This window comes from Oryza sativa, chromosome 10, assembly GCF_034140825.1.
Source record: "Oryza sativa Japonica Group chromosome 10, ASM3414082v1".
Lineage (NCBI taxonomy): Eukaryota > Viridiplantae > Streptophyta > Magnoliopsida > Poales > Poaceae > Oryza > Oryza sativa.
The window spans coordinates 13,550,358-13,572,923 of NC_089044.1; the positions used below are offsets into that span (position 1 = coordinate 13,550,358).

General features: G+C 44.9%; 2 protein-coding genes across 3 annotated transcripts; one reads left to right on the forward strand and one right to left on the reverse strand.

The window, feature by feature from the left end:
• Window positions 1–564: 564 nt before the first annotated feature.
• Window positions 565–3,344, reverse strand: LOC4348520 (cold-regulated protein 27). Of its 2 annotated transcripts, XM_066305035.1 has the most exons (5): window positions 3,204–3,344; window positions 2,872–3,046; window positions 1,857–2,283; window positions 1,047–1,183; window positions 565–966 (listed from the first exon to the last, which is right to left on the reverse strand). In XM_066305035.1, exons 2-4 carry the CDS (start codon window positions 2,920–2,922, stop codon window positions 1,071–1,073), a joined length of 591 nt encoding a protein of 196 aa, XP_066161132.1. In that variant the 5' UTR covers window positions 2,923–3,046; window positions 3,204–3,344; the 3' UTR covers window positions 565–966; window positions 1,047–1,070. The 2 variants fall into 2 exon arrangements, with proteins under 2 accessions (XP_066161132.1, XP_015613206.1); XM_015757720.3 differs by lacking the exon at window positions 3,204–3,344 and having other exon boundaries at window positions 2,872–3,086.
• A 3,037-nt stretch (window positions 3,345–6,381) lies between these two features.
• Window positions 6,382–6,957, forward strand: LOC136353538 (uncharacterized). The gene has a single exon (XM_066304545.1). The coding sequence runs from the start codon at window positions 6,382–6,384 to the stop codon at window positions 6,955–6,957; it is 576 nt and encodes a 191-aa protein (XP_066160642.1).
• Window positions 6,958–22,566: the final 15,609 nt, after the last annotated feature.

Consider the following 22,566-nt stretch of genomic DNA (forward strand, 5'->3'; position numbering starts at 1 on the left):
TGACCAAATTAAGTAGGCGTTCTGGTGGAAAAATGTTAATCTGGGTTTGTCTGTTAGATAACTAGATACTATATACTCCCTCCGTTTCGAAATGTTTGACGCTGTTGACTTTTTAGCACATGTTTGACCGTTCGTCTTATTCAAAAAATTTAAGTAATTATTAATTCTTTTCTTATCATTTGATTCATTGTTAAATATATTTTTATGTAGGTATATAATTTTACATATTTCACAAAAGTTTTTGAATAAGACGAACGGTCAAACATGTGCTAAAAAGTTAACGGTGTCAAACATTTCGAAACGGAGGGAGTATGTCCCAAGAGGGCTAAACACCCCAATCCATGTCACCAGAATCAGAAGATGGTAGCCTGGTATCTATCTAGGCATTGGTTAAAGCTGAAAGCCTGAAACTAATGCTTTGCTTCAGGTTACAGAGCTTGAAAAGTTATCTGAAGAACAAACCAGGCCCCCAGACCCCAAGCCTGGTATGACGCAACAGCTTCTGCACGCAATTTTTAATTGAGTCCATTTCCATCCAAACATCATGAAAAATATTAACGAGAATTCACAAAACAGTAAGCTCTTATTACTTCTGTTGTGTAATGACAAAGCATGGATACTACTGAATCCACTTGCAGATCACAACAGCCGCTGAAATACAACACAAGGCATCACAGTTCAATTCAATTCAATCGTGGACAGTCTTTGAGCCTGATGTTCTACCAGAGAATCGATTTAAATATGAACTAGGAAACAAATGCAGCCCTCTCATACACACCACAAGAACGAACGATACATTTCAGTTAGTCAACTGAGGACTAGCAGCAGCACAAGTGCCCATCACCACAACAAGTTGAGCAAGATTCCAACCCAACCCATGTTCTCCAATCTTCCTTTCAGTCTCGACGAAACTCCTGGTCTTCGCTGGCTTTTTGTCGCTGCGGGTGATTTTCCGGATGGAACAACCTGTTAGGTAAATACATAGATATCATGAAACTGTGCAGCAAAAGTAACAGTTTTCACTAGCCACTTATTTCAGTGCTTACAACAAATGAAGGTGATTGATCCTGTTATGTTGTCTGGTCATGAGGTGTAGCAGTGGAATTTGTAGGCCGCCTCCTCCTCTTGCATGGCTCTGAATCGACTTCGACATCTTCGTCAGGAAAATTCTGATCAGATACTTCTGGACAAGCAAAAAGGAACACGAAACATGTGTTAATTCCAGGTTTCATGGCTATGAGAACTTGAGAAGGATGACAATTGATAGTATTAATCAATGAAGTTTGCTGACACAAGCAAGAAACAGTGCAACACCATACGCAATTGCAGTTTACTGATCTGTTTCTGCTGTTCCATTATTTGTAAAGATCCAAACACTTGCTTGTTTGTTAGCTAGTTTTAGGAAAATAAGTGTTGAAAAAATCTTTTTACAAGTTAGATGTGATTACACATAAGGTAATAAATACGATGAATCTATGAACAAAGTTGTTCTCGAAACAGTTAAAAGTCAAAGGCAAAAGGGAAAATTTGTTTGGTGAACCATGATGCAACTTGTTGAGTATATGCAGAAAAAAACATGGTTACAAAATTTGTGCATTGATCAAACATGAATTGAACACAATAGCTACTTCAACTCATTAATTTTTTTTACATTTGCAGCAGGGGCAAATAAGATCCATATTATGTATAACTTTTCATTTAAAACTGCACCATTTCGAGCATACTTATTTACCAACTAAAGAGTCTAACTGCACAGTCAAGACTGAATAATAAACATATCCTAAACTCGTATCAAAACAGAAGCAAGACTTGCACTGAAGAAAGCGATTTGCAAATAAGATGACCAAAGTAGTAACCTGTGCTTTTATCAGCAAGAATTCCTCCAGCACAACTCTTCGCTTCTCTTCCATGCACCCGAACCCTCTGTCGGACCATGTCAGTACCCGACTCATCGTCATCCACAGAAAACCCCACCGCATCATTCTTGCGGTTCACACCGGCATCGCGTGGTCTGAAACGCCTTATCCATGGATTCTCAGGGAAGCAGCTCATGCCTCCATCATGAGCGTGAGCATCATTCCTCTCAGACCTTAGGTTGTCGCACACACCCTCCCGGTGCACCCTGAACCCAATTGCGCCACCCGCATGACTCCTATTCCTGTCAAGCCCATGGTGGTCATGCCTATAGAGTTGTTCCATGAAGGATGCCTCCATGGAGCTTATGTACAAGCTGTGCCTCTCATTTGTCCATCCATCTGACATCAAGTCCAGGAATTGATCTCCCTGCCAAGAAGAATCACAGCATAAAGTTTTTTTTAAAAAATTCAGGGTCTGCAAATTGCTTAGCTCATACAAAAAAATTGACTGAATACTGCTGTTACATAGTAGGAAAGGAAGTCCTGAAAGCAAATGTCCAAGATCATATATGTATTACTATGTTCTTAATCAGAAGATCTGATCATAGACACAGGGGTGGTAAATGATCAAGTGCCAATCTTAAGGAGTGGAAAAGGATAAATTATTCAATTTTAGTCAGTTTTTTTTAAAACTGAAAATGTATATCTTCCTTCAGTTTTACTATGACATCATCAGTTGCCAGTTGGTTGCAGTGACAGAGGATGCCCTGAAGGAAATGTTCAAGATGTTCATTCTCCAGTTTCTTAGGCCCAAATATGTGCATACAGAAACGAGAAATGTGTCCGTACATCAATTTGCAAGATGTGATCAAAACGAGAATTTTAAATTTGTATGGACAAATGGAAATCAGGTGCGCAGAACGCATGGTTATTGCAGCCTGCATGAGACTACACAAACAGAAAGTATGGACACTCCCAACCAATAAATTTGATACAAATAAATTCGATCGTTTACCTTGGTCAGCGGCTCGGCGTTGATCGGCGGGTTCAACGACACATCCCCCATGACAAAATCTCCCAAGAAGCAGGACAAAACCAAACAAAAATTGAAAAAAACAATTAACCCTGGAATCCAAATCTCTCCAAATTGGACACCCCCCCGAACGAAGAAATCACAAGGCCCTGGATTACTACACAAGCAAATCAGAGGGGAACAAGTGAACAACCCACAAACAAATCAAGAAACCAGCAAATACTTTCTTCTTTTCTTTTTCAAAAAATAAATAAATAACCGCGATTCAGAGCAAGAAACCGTAAGCAGAGAAAACCCAGAAGAACAGAACGAACCCGCGACGATCTCGCCTTGCCTCCCCGGTGGAGGGAGAGATCAGAGACGACGGCGAGATATATAGTCTAGCGCGACGACGGATCGGAGAGGAGGAGGCGGAGGCGGTTCATCCGGGCGGCGGAGAGGGGAGGGGGGAGAAGTGTCCAGGTGGGGGAGGTGGGGCCCACCGCACGGGCTTTTACGCCGACGTGGTGGTACTTTTCCACGTGGCAGCCGCGGGGCTTTGTCGGGGGGAGAAATATCTCGGCGCGGCGCCCCGATATTTTTTTTCGCGGGGGTGTGTGGCAGGTGGGGCCCACCGGGGGTGGGGGTGGGGGTGCGGAAAAGATCAGTGGGCGGGTGACGTCACTAGGGAGGGGATGGGGTTTGACAGGTAAGACACGCTGGCCGAGAATGGGAGGTTGATGGGGGGTTTGCCGATTTGGGGATTGAAAGGGTGATCCGGGTGGGAATCTTTTCGGGGATATTATTGTTTTGATGCGCGGATACATGGAATGGTATGCATTATCGTATATATATACTTCCTTCGTCCTTAAATATAATAGATTTTAAAAGGACGTGACACATCTTACATCCTAGCACAATGAATCTAGATAGAATGTCGGTTCAAATTCATTATACTAGAATGTGTCACATCCATAAAAAAAATCCCTGTCGACGGGGGATACCCGTAGACCGGATATAGAGGGTATTGGGGTACGCTGGTATAAGGATCTACGTAATACGACATCGAGTAATCAAAAGACGAGAATTATACTGGTTCAGGCCCCTTGACAGGTAATAGCCCTAATCCAGTTGATATGGGATTATATGGTGGAAAACACATATTACAAAGGAAAAGACGGAACTCGGGAGATTCGACAAGGTTGTAGTCGAGATGATCCGACTAGCTCTCGTCAACTTGGCTCCTTGTAGGCTCTGACTTCGTAGGCTGTGTTGGTTGTCGGGGCTCTGAGATTCGATGCCTTGTGGTCTCCCCGGGGGGTCCCTTTTATACCGCAGATTGGATGTTATCTGAGTAGGACTCCGATATACCAGACCTGACACGATACGTAGGTAACCCAATTCTTGTCCGAGAAGGTCTCTCCTTATCTGTTGTCTTTACGAAGAGTTTCCTTAAATGCCAAAGGATTTATCCGTGTACACGTGGATATACCTTGTCGGTATGTGGCGTGTATCGTGGGGTAAAGGGTATGCCTGACCCGTAACCCTGACAGTAGCCCCCGACTTCTGCTCAAAAATGAATTCGTGTGACCGTTTGCAACTCCGGGCGTCGAGAACGTGTCATTCCTGGTGCGAGAACCAAAGAGATGATGTGTAGTCGAGCGCACCGTTTGAAGTCCAACGGTCACGAATGAATTTTGAACGGAAGTCCAAAAAACCGCCATGCACAACGGACTTAAAAATCTCCGGCGGGGATTTCTCCTGTTTCTTGGAATTCGCACCGTCGGGAGTGCGTCTATTTAAAGGGATTTAGGGCGTGAGCTTTGAGGTCCGCCTACTTCATTAGGCATACACTGCTCCTTTGCATTCCTCGCCTTACTCGCCACCGCAAAAAGCCCTTGCCTCACCGATTCATCGTCCGTTCCCGGCGATCTTCCGGCGATCTCCCAACGGCCATGGATCTTGGGAAATCGACCTCCACCGCTGCGACCCTGAAGAAGCTTCAGGAGGAGGGCGGCCTCCCTGGCCGCGACAAGGCGGAGAGGGAAGCAGGAGGTACTACTCCCCAACCCGTCCTAGGTCGCATGGTTGCGATTGAGGATTACATTGTCTGCGGGTTTCTTCCTCCCCCCTCTGAATTCCTTTTGCTAGTTTTAAACTTCTATGGGCTTTCACTTTGCACTTGAATCCCAACTCCATCGCGTTCCTCAGCGTTTTCGTGCATCTTTGTGAGGCCTACATTGGAGTAGAGCCTTTTCTAGATTTGTTTCGCTTTTATTACGAGTTGCGTTGGATGGAATCCAACAAAGTGTCTGGCTGCGTTGGGTTCCGACTTCGTGACGGAATGAAGTCGCGCTACGTCCCCTTCCAGTGCCCCTCTTCTCGCAACAAATGGCGGAACATGTGGTTTTATCTCGAGATCAAGGACTCGGATCCTGCCCTAATTGTTCCTGAGGAGCAGCCGGACAAAATTCCGGTTTGGACCGCCAAGCCCCCTTTGACCCCATCTCTCCAATCGTTTATCGACATCATCGATGATCTCCGAGAACGGGGCTTATCGGGGTATGAAGTCATCGCAGACTTCGTTGGTAGGCGGATCCAGCCGCTTCAGGCTCGGGCCCACCCGGCATATAACTATTCCGGGCCAGATGACGCGACCCGGGTTTCTCCTCGGGGTATCTTTCTTGTATTCATTTTGATATGACTGTACTCGCGTTCGCTTTCGACTTATCGGAAATTAATTCTTCCTTGACAGCTCTGAGCAGCGACGGCGTGGAGCGGCGCGTTGGTCAAGTGATGATCATCGGCCCGTCAACCGCGAGCAACATCCCCGCGCCCCTTTGTGACAAGGGAGCGGTGGAACGCGACGAGGCAATCAATGTAAGTCTATTCAAATGTCTTTTTCCTCCTTCATTTGGAATCAGCTTGTGATCGGACTTAGCGTAGGCCCTTCCCTTGACTGATGTCATCGGACCGCTCGCGGATCACCAGGTGGCGGCTTCTCTGAAGGAGAAGGTGGTCGAGGAGGCGTCCGACGCCGCTGCTGGTAGTGGCGGCAAGGCTCCGAGTAAGCCGAGGAAGTTCTCGTCCGTGCTCGGACACCGTCGCAAGGCGGAGACTTCGACGGTAACATTCGCCTCGTCGTTAAGCTGAGCGACTAGGAAGGTTCTTGTTCTCACTGGCGACTTTGCAGATTTCCGATGCATCTCCTCCTCTTGCGCGTCGTCAACGCCTTGTGACGATCGGCGAGAAGTAAGTCGCGAAACTTCTCAGATTCTCAAGTCTTCTTTTCGAACCGAACTCTGATCCGTCGGTGTTGACAGGGAGGCACGAGCGAAAGCGGCTCGGGCCAAGTCTGGGGGGACTTCTAGCGCGTCCCCTGTAACAGCGTCGACTGACGTCGTTCCCGTGATCGGGAGTCAGGAGGCGACGCCAAGCGGCCCAAGCAGCGACCCCGTCGGAAACCGTGGCGCGCCAGAGTCCATCCTCACCTGGGAGGAGCTCTAAGTCGAGATGGGGCGCCTTCTTGAAGCCGGCGCTCGCGGCATTGGTCGCGAGGTCTCGGAGGCGAGGGCGGAGACAGCGGCGGCTAACGCGCGCGCGGAGCGGCTGGTGCGGGAGCTGGCCGAAGCCCGCGAGGACCTCGTGAAAATGAGGGAACTAGTGGCTGGCAACGAGCGTCAACGCAAGGGACTCGAGAACCGCATGGCGGAACTCGGAGATAACCTCTCCGAGATCCGTGGTTCTCTGAGGGTCACATACACCGGCCTCCACCAGCTTGCCGCGGAGTGTGGGGTCAAGTCGACGATCCCCAAGAACCCCGACGAGTTCTCCCTAACCTCTTCTCTGGAGGAGCTGGCGACAGCGATGGGAGAGATCCCCGCGAAGCAGGCGGCCCGACTTGCGGAGGAGACGTCCAACGGCATTTATACCGGGGCGTGTCACGTCCTCGCGTGCGTGCGGTTGTCGCGTCCTGAGCTAGATCTCCGCGAGATCTTGGACCAGGGGGCGGCGAGCGACGCACGTAAGGGGGTGATGGAGGAAGTCGGTGACCTGGGGGAGTCTGTCGTCCCCCTCTTCGAAGAGTAGGAGTACTTGTATTTTTATTTCCTTCTCATGATTTGTGAACCCCAAACTTTGGTTGTCTAGCTCTGTTCATCTTTGATCTCGAAAATTCATCTTATCGATTGTAGAGAGGTCGATGATGAGGATGTCCAGTAGCGCGGGCAACCTGAATCGATGGCGATAACCCCGGTACTCGAGTTAGAACCGAGCGCGGCGCATATCGTCGATGGCCAGATTGCTGATGCCGGAGCCGAAATGACGGCAACTGACCCGAGTGAGTGATCTCGTCAGCCTTATTGCTTTTTGGTGGTTTCCGAGTTGTCTTAATAACCATCACGTTTGGCAGATCTCGAGGATGCCCTTGCGACTCAAGATCATCGTATCCAATACTAGAAGACGAAATGTGAAGTGGCGGAACTCGAGAGGGCGATGCTAGCCGTGAAAAAAGATCAAGCTGTGGAAACACTCCGAGGTCGAGAGGTGTGGTTCTCATCTTATCTGAAGAATTGCTGCGCCTCTATGGCGAGGGTGTGCCGGGATCTTCGGGTAGCCCGCGGTGATCCTGAAGAATCGGCGGCCGGGTACATCTCGTGGCTCAACGGGGCCTGTGCTCAACTCGACGGCATTGGTCAGCGTATCGACGAGGCCTTGAAGCAAGAGTGTCGTCGAGCAAGCCGATATGCCGGGGGGCATGTGTTGGCCTGTGTACGAGATCACCGCCCGCGCCTGGAACTCGAATTTCTCCGTGAGGGTTTTAACCGTTCTCGGAGAAATCCGGCAGAGATTGACCATCTCGCGAGATCAATGTCGCCGCTAGCCGAGAAGATTTTCCAATCAATGGACTGGCGTTGGCCTTCTTGGTAGAATTTGTACCTTGTAACAAGATATCTTGGGAAAAGACGTAATGTGACAAAATATTTATGTGCTAACAGTAAGGAATACTTTGTGAATAAAGAAATATATATTTAACAAATGTTTCTTACTCTGGGTGTTGTTTGTAAGAGCGTGTTCTCAGTTAACGACCTTAGTTAGCCGTTTGAGTTGTACACTCTCCCTAGCCCCCAGCCTTGTCGTCGGAGGGATGTCCTTGGGTGACAAGGCTCTTGGACCCTTGGCCTGTCTTGGTTGAATAAGCTCTGATCCTAGCCCCCAGCCGTGAAGTTGGAAAAGTCAATTTCTGATTACACGGCTTGGTTAATACGCACGGCGAGAACTCTTACACGACCAGATCTTACATGGTCTTTCGTCTCTGAAGGATCTGACAAGGCCTTATCGGCTCTGAGCGTCCCCAGCCGAAGATCCCTTGGGTTCCTCGGAGGCCTTGTCGAGACGGCGTAAAGGGACATAAGGACAGGTTTCAACGCTAGGCGTTGTACAGAGTGAGGGGTTGTCAGGTGAAGACACTTTGGTTGTTATATGGGACCAAAAAGTAGTCTTTATTGATACTGTAAGGGTGCTTACAGGTACAATGGTATTGACTCATACATAGAATTTACGTAGTTGGTCAATGTTCCATGAATTCGCTAATTCGCGACCGTCGCCGTCTGCGATTTTGTATGCGCCTGGCCGCAAGGCTTGTGTGATCGTGTAGGGTCCTTCCCATTTTGGTGAGAGTTTGTTTCGCCCTGCTTGGGTCTGAACTCGTCGGAGGACGTAGTCGCCGATCGAAAGTATGCGTGCTCGGATGCGCTTCTCGTGATAACGGCGGAGGGCCTGTTGGTAGCTTGCTGCTCGAACGGCAACTCGCTCATGATGCTCCTCGAGAAGGTTTATATCGATGTCTCGCTGTTCATCCTGGTTCTCGTCGGAATGCTTCTGTACTCGAGTACTCTGATGTCGTAGCTCACCGGGGAGCATGGCTTCAGAACCGTACACGGGGAAGAAGGGTGTTTCCTCATTGGACGTTGTCGGTGTGGTGCGTATGGCCCATAGTACTGATGGGAGCTCTTCAACTCATTTTTTGTCATGTGACATGAGTCTGTCGTAGACACGGGTTTTTATCCCTTGTAGTACTATGCCGTTTGCCCTTTCGACTTGTCCATTGCTTTGAGGGTGAGAGACCGAGGCGAAGCATATTTTGACTCCCAAGCCGATGCAGTAATCTTGGAAATCGGCGCTGATGAATTGGGAGCCGTTGTCGGTTATGATGCGGTGCGGTAGTCCGTATCTGCAAAATATCCCTCTGATGAACTTGATGGCGTTATCTGCCTTGATTTCTCCAGTAGGTGATGCTTCGATCCATTTGGTGAACTTGTCGATTGCTACAATAGGAATTTGTAGCCGCTCTGTCCTCGTGGGAATGGCCCAAGTATATCTAGCCCCCAGCACGAGAACGGCCAAGTCAGAGGGATTGTTTGAAGCGCTTGTGCAGGTAGCTTTGTGTGTTTGCTGTGAAATTGACAGGCTTCACATCGCTGGACCATGTCGCATGCATCTTTGAGGGCTGTTGGCCAGAAAAATCCTTGTCGAAAGGCTTTGCCGACCAATGTCCGTCCGACGGCGTGTGACCCGCATATGCCTTCATGTATGTCGAGGAGGAGTTGTCTGCCGTCGTCGATAGAGACGCACTTGAGAAGTATCCCGTTTGGCACCTTTTTGTATAAATCGTTGCCGATCATACAGTAGATTTTTGCTTTACGGGTTATTTTCTCGGCCTCTGTGTCATTTTCGGGTAACTCCTCGCTGTTGATGAATTTGATTAGCGGGGTGCGCCAGTCATCTGTTGTTTCAATGTCAGCCACGGCGCGTTCTACCTCGATGACATCTGAGCTGATGTCGGGGGTGCTTGGGACGACTTCGCCGCTGACTTCTTTTACGGAGGGTTTCGTCAGGACGTCGAGAAAGGTGTCGGGCTCGAGCGGTTCTCGTCTGGATGCGCGTCGGGCTAGGTCGTCTGGCTCGACGTTATCCTTGCGGTAGACGTGTCGGACCTCGATCCCGTCGAACCTCTTCTCGAGCTTCCTGACTTCTGCAAGGTACTTGGATAACTCGGGGTTAGAGCATTTGTAGTCTTTGTGCACCTGGTTCGCGACTAGCTCAGAGTCCCCTTTGACGATTAGTCGCTTGACCCCAAGTGCGGCTGCGGCTCGTATCCCGGCGAGTAGCCCTTCGTATTCTGCAGTGTTGTTGGTTGCCCTGAAGTTGAGGTGGATTGCGTGTTTGAATTGATCTCCGGATGGAGATGTTAAGATAAGTCCAGCCCCTGCTCCTTGGCTATTGAGTGCGCCATCGAACGCCATTGTCCATGTCTCATTGTCGCCTTGGTTATCTGACTTGTTATCTGGCATGGTCCAATCGGCCACGAAATCGGCGAGTACCTGAGATTTAATGGCTGTTTGCGGCATGAAGTGGACATCAAATTGGCTTAGCTCGACTACCCATTTCGCAATGCGGCCGACAACGTCTTTGTTTCTCACGACTTCGCCAAGAGGGAAGGAGGAAACAATTGTGACTCTGTGGGCTTGAAAGTAGTGGCGTAGCTTCCTTGATGTCATGATGATTGCGTAGAGCAGTTTTTGAATCTGTGGATATCTTGTCTTTGCGTCATGGAGAGCTTCGCTGACGTAATAGACTGGTCGCTGTACTTTCTCTCGCTCAACGACAATAACAATGCTAACGGAGTGTGGCGTAGCGGCAATATAAAGAAATAATTCTTCATTAGGTTGGGGAGCAACGAGTACAGGTGGGTTTGATAGGTAGCGCTTGAGTGTAATAAATGCCTCTTTGGTTTCCTGCGTCCATACAAATTTGTCTTGTTTCTTCAACAAGGCGAAGAAAGGTTGTCCTTGTTCTCCTATCCTGGCAACGAATCTGCTTAACGCTGCCATGTATCCGGTTAGCTTCTGTACTTCCTTGAGTCTCGTGGGCGACTTCATGTTCTCGATTGCTTTGATCTTCTCAGGATTTGCCTCTATTCCTCTGCCAGAAACGAGGAATCCGAGTAGCTTGCCCGACGGTACTCCGAACGTACACTTCTCTGGATTGAGCATGAGACGATATCGTCGGAGGTTGTCGAACGTTTCCCGGAGGTCATCAATCAATGAGTCGCTTGTCTTGGTTTTGACAACGATGCCGTCGACGTAGGCCTCGACATTGTTGCCAAGCTAATTGCTAAGTGCGCCCTGGACCGTGCGTTGGAAAGTGTTGCCAGCTGTTATCAATCCGAAGGGCATTTTGACGTGGCAAAATACTCCGAACGGAGTGATGAACGCTGTTTTCTCCTCGTCCTCCTTCACCATGCTGATTTGGTGGTAGCCAGAGTAAGCGTCGAGGAAGCTTAATAGTTCGCATCCGGCTGTTGAATACACCAGTTGGTCTATTCGAGGGAGAGGGAAGTGATCCTTGGGGCACGCCTTGTTGAGGTCTGTGAAGTCGACGCACATTCTCCATTTACCATTGGCTTTCCGCACTATAACTGGATTGGCAAGCCACTCTGGATGGAGTACTTCCCTGATGAAGCCAGCTTTGAGAAGTTTGTCGAGCTCTTCTCGTATGGCTTGTTTTCGATCTGGTGCAAATCTCCGCAGTCTTTGTTTGACTGGCTTGGCATCGGGTCGCACCATTAGTTTGTGCTCAATCACCTCCCTGGGGACCCCCGGCATGTCGGACGGTTGCCAAGCGAACACGTCGGCATTGTCGCGGAGGAAGGCGATGAGCGCGAGTTCCTATTTCTCATCTAGTGTAGCCCCGATTTTGACATTCTTGTCGGGGTTAGCACTAGAGAGCGGAACGATCTTGACGGCGCCGTTCGGCTTCGGCGTCTTGTTTGGCTTTCTCACTTTCTTGGGTGGCTCAGACGTGGCGGGTGGAGTGGGCGTTTGCTCGACCATGTCGAGGCTTCGCTTGTCGCACTGCACCGCCAGTTTTGCGTTCCCTTGAATAGTGATTGTCCCCTTCGGCCCCGGCATCTTGAGTACTTGATATGCGTAGTGGGATGCGGCCACGAACTTCGCAAGTGCAGTCCTCCCGATGATGGCGTTGTAAGCTGTATCGAATTCAGCGACATCAAAGGTGATTTGCTCTGTTCGGAAGTTGTTGGCTTGGCCAAAGGTTACAGGCAACGTAATCTTGCCCAAAGGTCTGGATGATGATTGGGGAGTAATCCCATGGAAAGGTTGATCAGTTGGCGTCAACTCACTTTGTGGAATTCCCATTGCCTCCAGAGTGCTGGCAAAAAGAAGGTTGATCGAGCTGCCCCCGTCAATGAGGACCCGTGCTACCTTGATGTTCCGAATAGTAGGTTCGACCACAATCGGATACCGTCCTGGGATAACCGCGGTCTTGGGATGGTCTGCTTCCGAGAACTCCATCTTCTGCTCGGACCACTTCATCTTGGGTGCAGCCCCCTGCCATGTCGAGCAAACTTCGCGTTCCACTTTCTTGTATTCTCGCTTGGAGGAGTACGTCGTGGAACCGCCAAGATGTGCGAAACATGGAGGTCGGAGTCTGGGTACGCAGAGTCCGATTCGTGAGGAGGCGACTCCTCGTTCTTCTCGACAACGCGTACTCGCTTGCCTTTCTCAAACGCCATGTGCTTCTCGAGCGACTTTTTGAAAACAAGGCAATCCTCCAGAGAATGTCTGTCTGTTTTGTGTATGGGGCACCATGATTTCTTTGTGTCGCTGCCTTGTGGGTCCGGGCGCCTGGGAGGGTTCGCGTACTCTGCTGCGAGAACTTCCGCTTGAGCTTTCCTTTTCCCGTTTTTGCGATTTTTCTTCTTGCTCGACTCAGATGTGTCTGCGGCTGACTTTTTCTCTCCCCCAGTCTTCGGCTTGTCGTTCTTGCGTCTTAGTGCGTCGTCGACGTGGGCGCATCTTTCAACGATCTGGAATAACCTTCGAGTAGTTGTGATATGCCTTGTTGCCAACTCCTGGGTAGTGTAGCGATCTCTGACGCCAGACTTGAAGGCGCGAATTACAGAAGCGTCGGTGATTTCGGGGATGGTATTCCTGCATTCGTTAAAGCGCCGAACGTATTCCCTCAAAGATTCACCTGAGTTCTGTGTTAACGCGTGAAGATCGTCCTCGATCGCGTGGCGCTTGTATGTTCCTTGGAAGTTGGCGACAAACTGCTGCCACAGGTCTGCCCACGAAGAAATTGAGTAGGGGGGGAGATGCATCAGCCACGAACGTGCAGATCCCTTCAACGCGGTTGGTAAATAGTTTGCCACCGCGTTGTCATCTGCTCCAGCGGCATAAAGCACTGTCGAGTAGACTTGAAGGAATTCTTCTGGGTCGATGCTCCCATCATACTTTTCAATAGCTCCGGGTCGAAATCTCTCAGGCCATCGGACATCACGTAGGGAACGACCGAAAGCCCTGCACCCAGCGCTCGGAGCGGTGGGTTGTCGGTGGTCGCGTGACCTTCGTGGATGTCGGTCTGACAATGAAGAGGACGCAGAGGATGATGATGATGACGATGGGTCACTTGGTTCCGGCGTGCGATTACGAGGGTGACGACCTGGATCTCGGGAATCTTGTCTTCGTCTCTCGTTGTTGTCTCGACGCCGATCTCCTCCATCTTCGTCGTTACGGCGACGGCCGTGACTAGTGTTGTCTGGCCCTCGCCGATCATGATCATCGTGGTCTCGGTTATCGTGTGGGCGACTTCCTCGATCATGGCGTCGTGAGGAGACATGGTGCCGAGAGCGATTTGCTTCATCCCGTGTGCGTCGTGCTTCTCGGCGCCCGTTGATTTGATCTCGAAGGTCACCCGTGCCACGAGGTGGGGGGGTAGCTCGTTGAGGTGATTCTCTATGTTCTGGAATTTCGCCGTTAGCATCGCTGATGGGTAATCGGTTTTGTTGCGCCGCGGTGGCGGCTTCTTCGAACGCGTTGCTGAGGTTAGCCACCGATGCCCGTAGTCGTTCCGTCCAACGCTCGAGGTCGTTGTTCAGGACAGGATCGTAAGGTGTTTCCCTCAATATGGCTTGAACAGCCCTGATATGTTGGGCTGGGGTGGTCGATTGATCCGCCGTCTCCGCGTTTGCTTGTGCTAACGTGCCAACGTCATCGATAGCCAACACCTCCCGCGCCGCGTCTGATGTCGATGACCCATAATCTTCGAGGAGATGTAAAACAGATGGTTCGTGGGGATTAAGATCGATTACCCCAATGAACCGATCTGGGGCCAAAGTCGCTCCTTGTTCCTTGCCGTTATCCCGGACTGGGACGTATGACTTAGGAGACGGAGTTTTTATGGCGCCAAGTAGAACTTTGCAACTCGAGAGGTCGTGATTCTTTGTCTTATGGATGGGACAATAGACGTTCCGAGTTGGGGAAGTACGCTGGATTCCACGTTCTTTGCAGGCGCGGATCTCAGCACGAGCGTTGACGAATACCCAGCAATCTTGAAGAGTATGTTTCTTGGTTTTATGAATAGGACACCAAGACCTGATAGTTTCGGAAGTCATCTTTGCTGGCCTGCGGTTTGTGTCGGAGGGACAAGGCCTGGTCGCATCAGAATCCTTCACGAACTTAGATGTAGTCAGCAATCCGTTCTCCGTTTCAACGGGTGGATCTTTCGACGTAGAGGCGTCTTGGTTTGTAACCACCGCGTTCTCGTACCCAGTCATTGGAGGACTGGTTGAGATCGGCATTGTGGTGTAAACCGGACAGACGATTTCGCCGACTTGAGTCCATACCAGCATTGTCGAGGTGGGAAGAACTTGACCGGAACTGGTGTTGACGTTGTTGTCGACGAAGCTTGATGGCATAATAGTAGAACCTTGAATACCAAGGCCCCCTAACTGGCGCGCCACTGTCGACGGGGGATACCCGTAGACCGGATATAGAGGGTATTGGGGTACGCTGGTATAAGGATCTACGTAATACGACATCGAGCAATCAAAAGACGAGAATTATACTGGTTCAGGCCCCTTGACAGGTAATAGCCCTAATCCAGTTGATATGGGATTATATGGTAGAAAACACAGATTACAAAGGAAAAGACGGAACTCGGGAGATTCGACAAGGTTGTAGTCGAGATGATCCGACTAGCTCTCGTCAACTTGGCTCCTTGTAGGCTCTGACTTTGTAGGCTGTGTTGGTTGTCGGGGCTCTGAGATTCGATGCCTTGTGGTCTCCCCAGGGGGTCCCTTTTATACCGCAGATTGGATGTTATCTGAGTAGGACTCCGATATACCAGACCTGACACGATACGTAGGTAACTCAATTCTTGTCCGAGAAGGTCTCTCCTTATCTGTTGTCTTTACGAAGAGTTTCCTTAAATGCCAAAGGATTTATCCGTGTACACGTGGATATACCTTATCGGTATGTGGCGTGTATCGTGGGGTAAAGGGTATGCCTGACCCGTTACCCCGACAATCCCCTATATTATAGAACGGAGGAGTAATACTTTCTCCATCCCAAAATAGAGTATAAGGGATTTTGAAGGATGTATCTTCTAGTACTGTCTAGATTCGTAATAATAGGAGTACATTCTCTAAAATCTCTTATATTTTTAGACGTATGGAGTATTATATAAGAGCAAGTATAATAAAGCTTATATTCAGCGGGTGATATGAAATCCAAATCATACTAAGTGATAATCTGGATGAGAAAGGAGAAAAGATGGTGCAAGCGGCGCACTTGCTCCAAGGCATCACAATACTTTGTCACTGTTGCAAGAGAAAAGAGAGAAAATAGCACCAAAGAGAAAATAGCACCAAAGCACCGCAGAGAAAGTGATTGATGTGGTTCAAAAATAATAAAGCTTTTACTTGTTTACCGTGCTTATTATACTCTCCAACTATTATGTTTGGAGGTGGGTGTTGGGAACCCATCTCTCATACACGGAAAACGGAGCGGTCCATTAACACGTGATTAATTAAGTATTAGCTAATTTTTTTCAAAAATAGATCAATATGAATTTTTTTAACAACTTTTGTATAGAAAATTTTTGCAAAAAAACGCACCATTTAGCAGTTTAAAAAGCGTGCACGTGGAAAATGAGGGGGGAGTGTTGGAAACTTGCTCTTGCAAACACACCCTAAGTTGCTTTTAGATGACGTGGCACACAATTATAGCTAGCAATCGACGATACTATTAAACCCGCTCTAAGCATGAAATAAATCGGTGATATCTTTTTTCTTTTTAAGGACCGAGCAAGCACATCCTCGGTTAGAAAGTTTAATGGTATAGTTTACTGTAGTCTATCTTAAAATCAACATAGTATATTCCCCGAAAAAAAAAATCAACATAGTATATAATATATTTGCTATAAGTTTTGCCTTCATTTTTTTCCTATTCCTCTCTCTTTCTCTTACTAATGCATTCAATGTATTTATCTTGAAGCACGTGTAGAACTAGCTCTAGTATGAGAGCCAAAACCTTCATTTTCTATTATCTCTCTCCTCAACATAAGCTTATAGCTAACTTATAAGGAGTTGTTTGGTTCAATGCCACACTTTGCTATGCCAAACGTTAGACGCACCACAGTTTTTTTTGGTAGGTGTTTTGTTTATGCCATAATTGTGGCTTGCTACACTGTTATCCCACATGTTATGGGACCAAAATTCCTTTGCCAAATCTGGCAAAGTGTGATGGCATCTAAACAAGCCTAAAATTTTCATATTTCCCATACATACCATACTAGACTAAAAAGATCAGAATACCCACACTTCTCAAATACCATGCAATTATTACTCTTTATATATTGTCAATGCATTTATTTTCTACTTTTACCAACTCTGATGCAATGACTAATTAAAGATTAACTTATTTTGGAACAAACAGGAGAAACAAAGTAAATTTATTTTAGGATGGAGAAAGTAGGTAGTAGTAGGAGTGCAATTTAGATGTCTTTCTTACTCCCTCCATCTCATTTTAAGTGTAGTTGTGGATTTCCGTATCCAACGTTTGTCCGTCCGTTTTATTTGAAAATTTTTTATGATTATTGTTTTTATTGTTATTAGATGATAAAACATGAATATTATTTTATATATGCGTGAGCGTGACTTATTTTTTATTTATTTTTAAATAAGATGAATGGTTAAATGTTGGATACATGAACCTACAACTGCACTTAAAATGGGACGGAGGGAGTAATGCGTAATGTCATGTTGGCCCTAGAATGATAAATAGGCAACATATGTAGCCATTGCCTCACATATTTACACTAATTTTTTTATGGCCAAATTCGTACATGCAAAATTATCTAGAGAATTGGTGTATGAAATATGCAAAACCTTCTGCACTTCCATTATTTGTAAAAAAATATTTGAGGGAAAAGTATAATCTTTTAGAGAGGCTGGCGGATATAAGTGACAGAAACCTGACGTCGATGAAAAAATGGGATGACAACACAAGTACAGTGACGATGTAGAACTCGACCTCGTCGACTATAATTTGTAGAACTAAGCGCTGGTGGCAAAGATGTAGAATTTGTTGTTATAAAACATTCTGCATCAGCACGACTACAGGGCAGATATTTCAGAGGAGATAAAAGTGCTCTTACTAAGAAGGCAGGCTCAAATGATCTCACGCAAATACGAGGCAGGCTCGAATAGGGCTGTAAGTGGGTCAGCCGCGAACCCACTTATAGATCAAAATAAACGGGTTCGCGGCTTATTTTAGCCTATAAGTGGGTTTCGCGGGTTAGCCACTTACACCCATGGGCTCAAATGATCTCACGCAAATACGAGGGCCACACCAAGTAGGGCTCGATAAGAAGCCATGCTCATTTTGCATTGGCTAATTAGTTATCTTAGCAAGTTAGGTCGGTTTGGCTCGCTGTGCTATAAAAGTTATTCGATTTTGCGGAATGATGACAAATTTTCTCGATCGCTTGAATCATTAATCATTCAAGATATGTCAGATGACGATAGAGTAACACACGATATTTGTTAACAAGGTTCAGTCGAAGTCTACATCCCAGAGATCTGATTATGGGTGTTCCTCCCCAATCAACATAGCACCTAGCCATTACGAGTCCATGGCCTCGCTGCCATCATCTCCCTGCGCATGTCTACACTACATTATAGTAGCCATGATTACATTGTGGTGTCCCCTCCTCTCTATTTAAGAGAGAGCATATGATAGAGTCCGACTCTAACTCTATCCTACACCTGTTCCAACTCCTAGTAGGACTAGTATATTCGACAAAGATTCTAACACGTTAGCTAAATGTACGAGTCGGCTGACGAGCTGGCTTGTTAAACTCGTTAACAAATTTTATCTTATTTCTATCACCTTTATAATTTACCAATTTATCCTATGTGCAATAAACTCCCCCTATAAATACGGATAGTTTAGAAGTAACTAAGGAGTACTAGTTAAGAAGCACATGTATGAAAAAAGTGATGACCTCTCATACTAGCAAGCTAAACATAGCTAGCGAGCTAAAAGCTCAGCTCAGATCACTATAACTACGAGTTCGAGTGGATCAGAACATATCTCCAAACAAGCCAATCCAAGCTACAAGCTTCATTTTTTTTTCTACCCCTAACACCAACCTTCGTACTTCCGATAAAAAAGTAGAGGACACTCCCCCTCGTATATCCCTTCATCCCTTGCCTAAAGTATATGGTGTACATATCGAAGGAAACCCTAAATCCTTTGGTCTGTCTGCCTCTATTAAAACTGTCAACAAAAGCAAAATTAACCCAGAGAGCAAAGAAAAGCAAGCAGGACACAATATAATATGAAAGCATTCAGGAGCAATAAGAGTATGCCCACATCAGGGGAGAGGAAAAGACGTAAACGATATCACGAGTTGGATTTGTAGAATCATTAGATGATTAATCTTGATGATGAACGATTATCAAAAGGTGAGTGTTTGTTGAAAATATGGTGAAGAGTGTTTTCTATCGGTGAACAGTGCGTCGACATTATGTTGCCGGTCAAACTGGGTAGTGGGCGCCGGTTAAATCGAAGGTGTCCGGGCGATCTGACCAGTTAGCTTGACGGTTAGACCGACAGACTCTGAGAGGGAGTCGGTTTATCGTGGTAAGATTAATAAGTGGTAAGATTAATCAGTTGAAGGTAAAGATCTTCCAATGTAGTACAGACTAAAGACCTTAAGGCGTACTATCGACCAAACACCGAGCATCAGGCAAACACGTATCAACAAAACATTTAAAAGTAGATCAACTTTATTTCATCAATATGTGTTTACAAAGTGCATCTAAAGCACTCCTCTCTCAACTCTTGAACCAGAATCGAAGCTAAAAAAAACCCTAACTTTTCTCTCTAAAAAAGTCAATGTCTTCTAGTCTCAATCCCTCATCTATTTATACCCATGACATGGTTGCCCCAAACCATGAATCCAACTAGAACTAGAACTCTTAATCACATAGTAAACCTACCAAACCAGAGAAACAACATCCCCATATAACTCCACACTTCAATCTTTTCAAACTTGGACTTCAATCCAAATTTAACCCATCTTTCCGTGCGCACACATCACCACATATATGCCATATGAAAACCTTCACCTCTACATGCATTGCTATAGTTGTCTAGCTTGAGTATCCCGCATGATATCCTTGATCATCTAGACCTCAATTTCTCCCAAGCATAGTCCCGATCCATCACTGGCTATACTCCCATAGCCACAAGCAACACCTGCAAACAAATCTATCATCCACTCATTTCTCATCAAAATTTTGGTTTGCTCCAACACCTCGTAACAAAATATGGATAGTTTTTGTCTATATTTCCATTTGGTTAACTTGGTGGTCATTAATCACACCAGCTACAACTAGCAAGCACAGTACTATGCCAATTTATTGGCACACTAACAATCTAACATTCATATATGTATAAAACAATGAAAGATAAAAGATAATGCATGAAGGACTCATGCATTTCTTCAAACTGCATTTGTTTGTGTTTTTCTATAGATAACAAGGGCGTGAATAGCTTGCTAGATGTTAATGTGTGGACACGGCATCTGCTCCAATTGTCTTGTGTTTGACAAGATATGGTTGTAGAATATCATGCATTCAATACTTATCAGGATCAGTACTCCAGGCATGAAGGTTGGCAATGGACAGGAGTCGAGTTGTCGATGACATCAAAATTTATGCCTGCAAAATCATATAGAGAAGAATTGGCATATGACAATATGAAAAAATAATGTACTCTTCAGTTATTTGCAAAGTTTGGTTTTTAGGGGCAAAATTATCATTCAAAGGGGCTGACGGATGTGAGTGACAAAAACTTGACATCGGTAGAAAAATAGGACAAAAGTACTAGTACAACACTATACTGTAGAACTCGACGAAGTCAATGGCAATTTGTAGAACTAAGCAGGGATGGGAAAAAAAACAAAGGATTTCTCATTATAAAAACATTATGCATCAACGGAACTGGAAGAGTCTTCCAAATAAGATAAATGTACTCTTACTAAGAACTGTACCTATTCTAAAGAAGATCACTGAACCAAACAATCTAACATAACCACACCAACCTTCATATTTATTACTATAGGAAACTAGAGCGCATCAATCCTCTCCCCTCATATTACACATGCAATTCTGCAAACATATAAGAGGGAAAGAATCATTTGATCTGTCCGGCTCTAGGAAAAGCAAGATAGACAATCTAATTAGTCAGCAAAACTGAACGACGCTGGGGAGCAAGACAAAAAGATGAAAACGATATCACACATCTATACTTTCTATATAGTTGGTACCACCTAACAATTACTTCCTCCGTTTCACAATATAAATCATTCTAGCATTTCCCGCATTCATATTGTTGTTAATAAATCTAGACACATATATATATATATATATATATATATATATATATATATATATATATATATATATATATATATATATATATATATATATATATATATATATATATATATATATATATATATATATATATATATATATATATATATATTTATTTATTTATTTATTTATTTATTTAGATTCATTAACATCAATATGAATGTGGAAAATACTAGAATGACTTACATTGTGAAACGAAGGAAGTATTAGAAACTAAAGCTCAACATGCAAGCATGCCACATCATCACCCACTAGCAATTACTATTCTAGCCCATTTAAATTCCATGCAAGCATGCCACATATTCACTCACTAGAAATTACTATTCTAGCCTATTTAAAATCTATGCAAGCATGACACATCATCTACAATATTATATTATAGAGATCAACAAGTGTATGTCAAATTATCTTCCTCACATTATTTTCTCAACATTTCAACTTTTATCATTTCAACAATATTTAACATTAATCATCCATGAATACCGCAGCAAAGCGCGGGGTATCACCTAGTTATATTAGATTTGGATACTTGGTGAACAATACGAACAACCAAGAATTTGATTGCAGTGGTAAAACTTTTACTCAATGATATTTACCGATTCCACAATTAAAACTAAACCTAATTCCTCTTAGGTTGATTCCATTTTTTAATAGAAATATGCATATTATCCCATGTTATCTTTTTTTTATATACAAATATGTATGTTATCCCATTTTTTTTATAGAATCATGTTTTTTTATTTTCAAAGTGTCCAACTCTCCGCTCTCATTTTATCCCTATATTTTGATCTCATTTTTTATAAAAATCTACAACTCTTCCTACTCATATTATCCCTATATTTTGATCTCATTTTTTTCTTACAATTTGTAACTCTCCACGCTCATATTATCCCTATATTTTGTGGATCATACTTTTTTTTTCAAAATGTCTTCTTAGTAGCTTAATCCTATATTTGTTCGTTTTAAAATGTCTTCGTAGAAATCTGCAACTCTCCATGCTCATGTTATCCCCATATTTTGTGGATCGTGTTATGTAGAGATCGTTTGCATTAAAATGTCTTCATAGAAATCAACAACTCTCCACAATCATGTTATTCGTATAGCTCTATAGATGGTGTTCCTTAAAATATCTTCGTAGAAATCAACAACTCTCCACGATCATCTTATTATTCTTCGTATAGTTATATGGATGGTGTTCCTTAATATCTCTAGTTTGTCCCAATATGTAAAGATCTTTTACTTCAACATATTAATCCTAATACAATATCAATGGATTATGGTAAGAAATGTACAATAAATTTATCTTTCATTTATTCATCATCAAAATATTGGTTTGCTCCAAAACCTCATAACGAAAGTTAGTAGGGCATAGGGATGAAAACAGAGCGGATAATGCTCATACCATAGTTGTTTTCATATCTTTTGCCGGATACGGAAACAAATACAGATAGCTTGAATATGGAAACAAATATGGATTATCTCAAATAGGAATAAGAATCGAATATGATCGGACACAAATACGGAAACAATTTTTTTCTCAGAACATGAAAACCAAGTCAACTTCTAATAGAAACAAATATCAACATATATAATTAGCTCATTTTATATAAAATGTAGTATAATTTATAAATATTTTAAAATTTTAAATAATATTAATAGTGTGAACTAGTGTTAAAAGATGAACTACTATTAAAACCTAAAAAGGTATATTGAAGGTCATAGAGTTATAAAGAAATGGGGTGTGTCTCATGGTTTCTGCGGATATCCGAATAGCACTGTTCACTAGATATCCAAATTATTATCCGTATTCGACGTAAACCCCGATACCATATTCGTATTCGTATCCGTGAGGAAATATCCGTATTCATATCCGAACTATCTGAGAATTA

What these genes read in the sequence shown, in the direction of transcription:
- LOC4348520 (XM_066305035.1), bottom strand. Translation starts at nt 2,922, where the DNA reads ATGGGGGATGTGTCGTTGAACCCGCCGATCAACGCCGAGCCGCTGACC. An exon ending in ACGCCGAGCCGCTGACCAAG is followed by an intron (nt 2,284 to 2,871) that starts GTAAACGATCGA and finishes TCTTCTTGGCAG; the next exon opens with GGAGATCAATTCCTGGACTT. An exon ending in TCTTGCTGATAAAAGCACAG is followed by an intron (nt 1,184 to 1,856) that starts GTTACTACTTTG and finishes TTGCTTGTCCAG; the next exon opens with AAGTATCTGATCAGAATTTT.
- LOC136353538 (XM_066304545.1), top strand. Translation starts at nt 6,382, where the DNA reads ATGGGGCGCCTTCTTGAAGCCGGCGCTCGCGGCATTGGTCGCGAGGTC.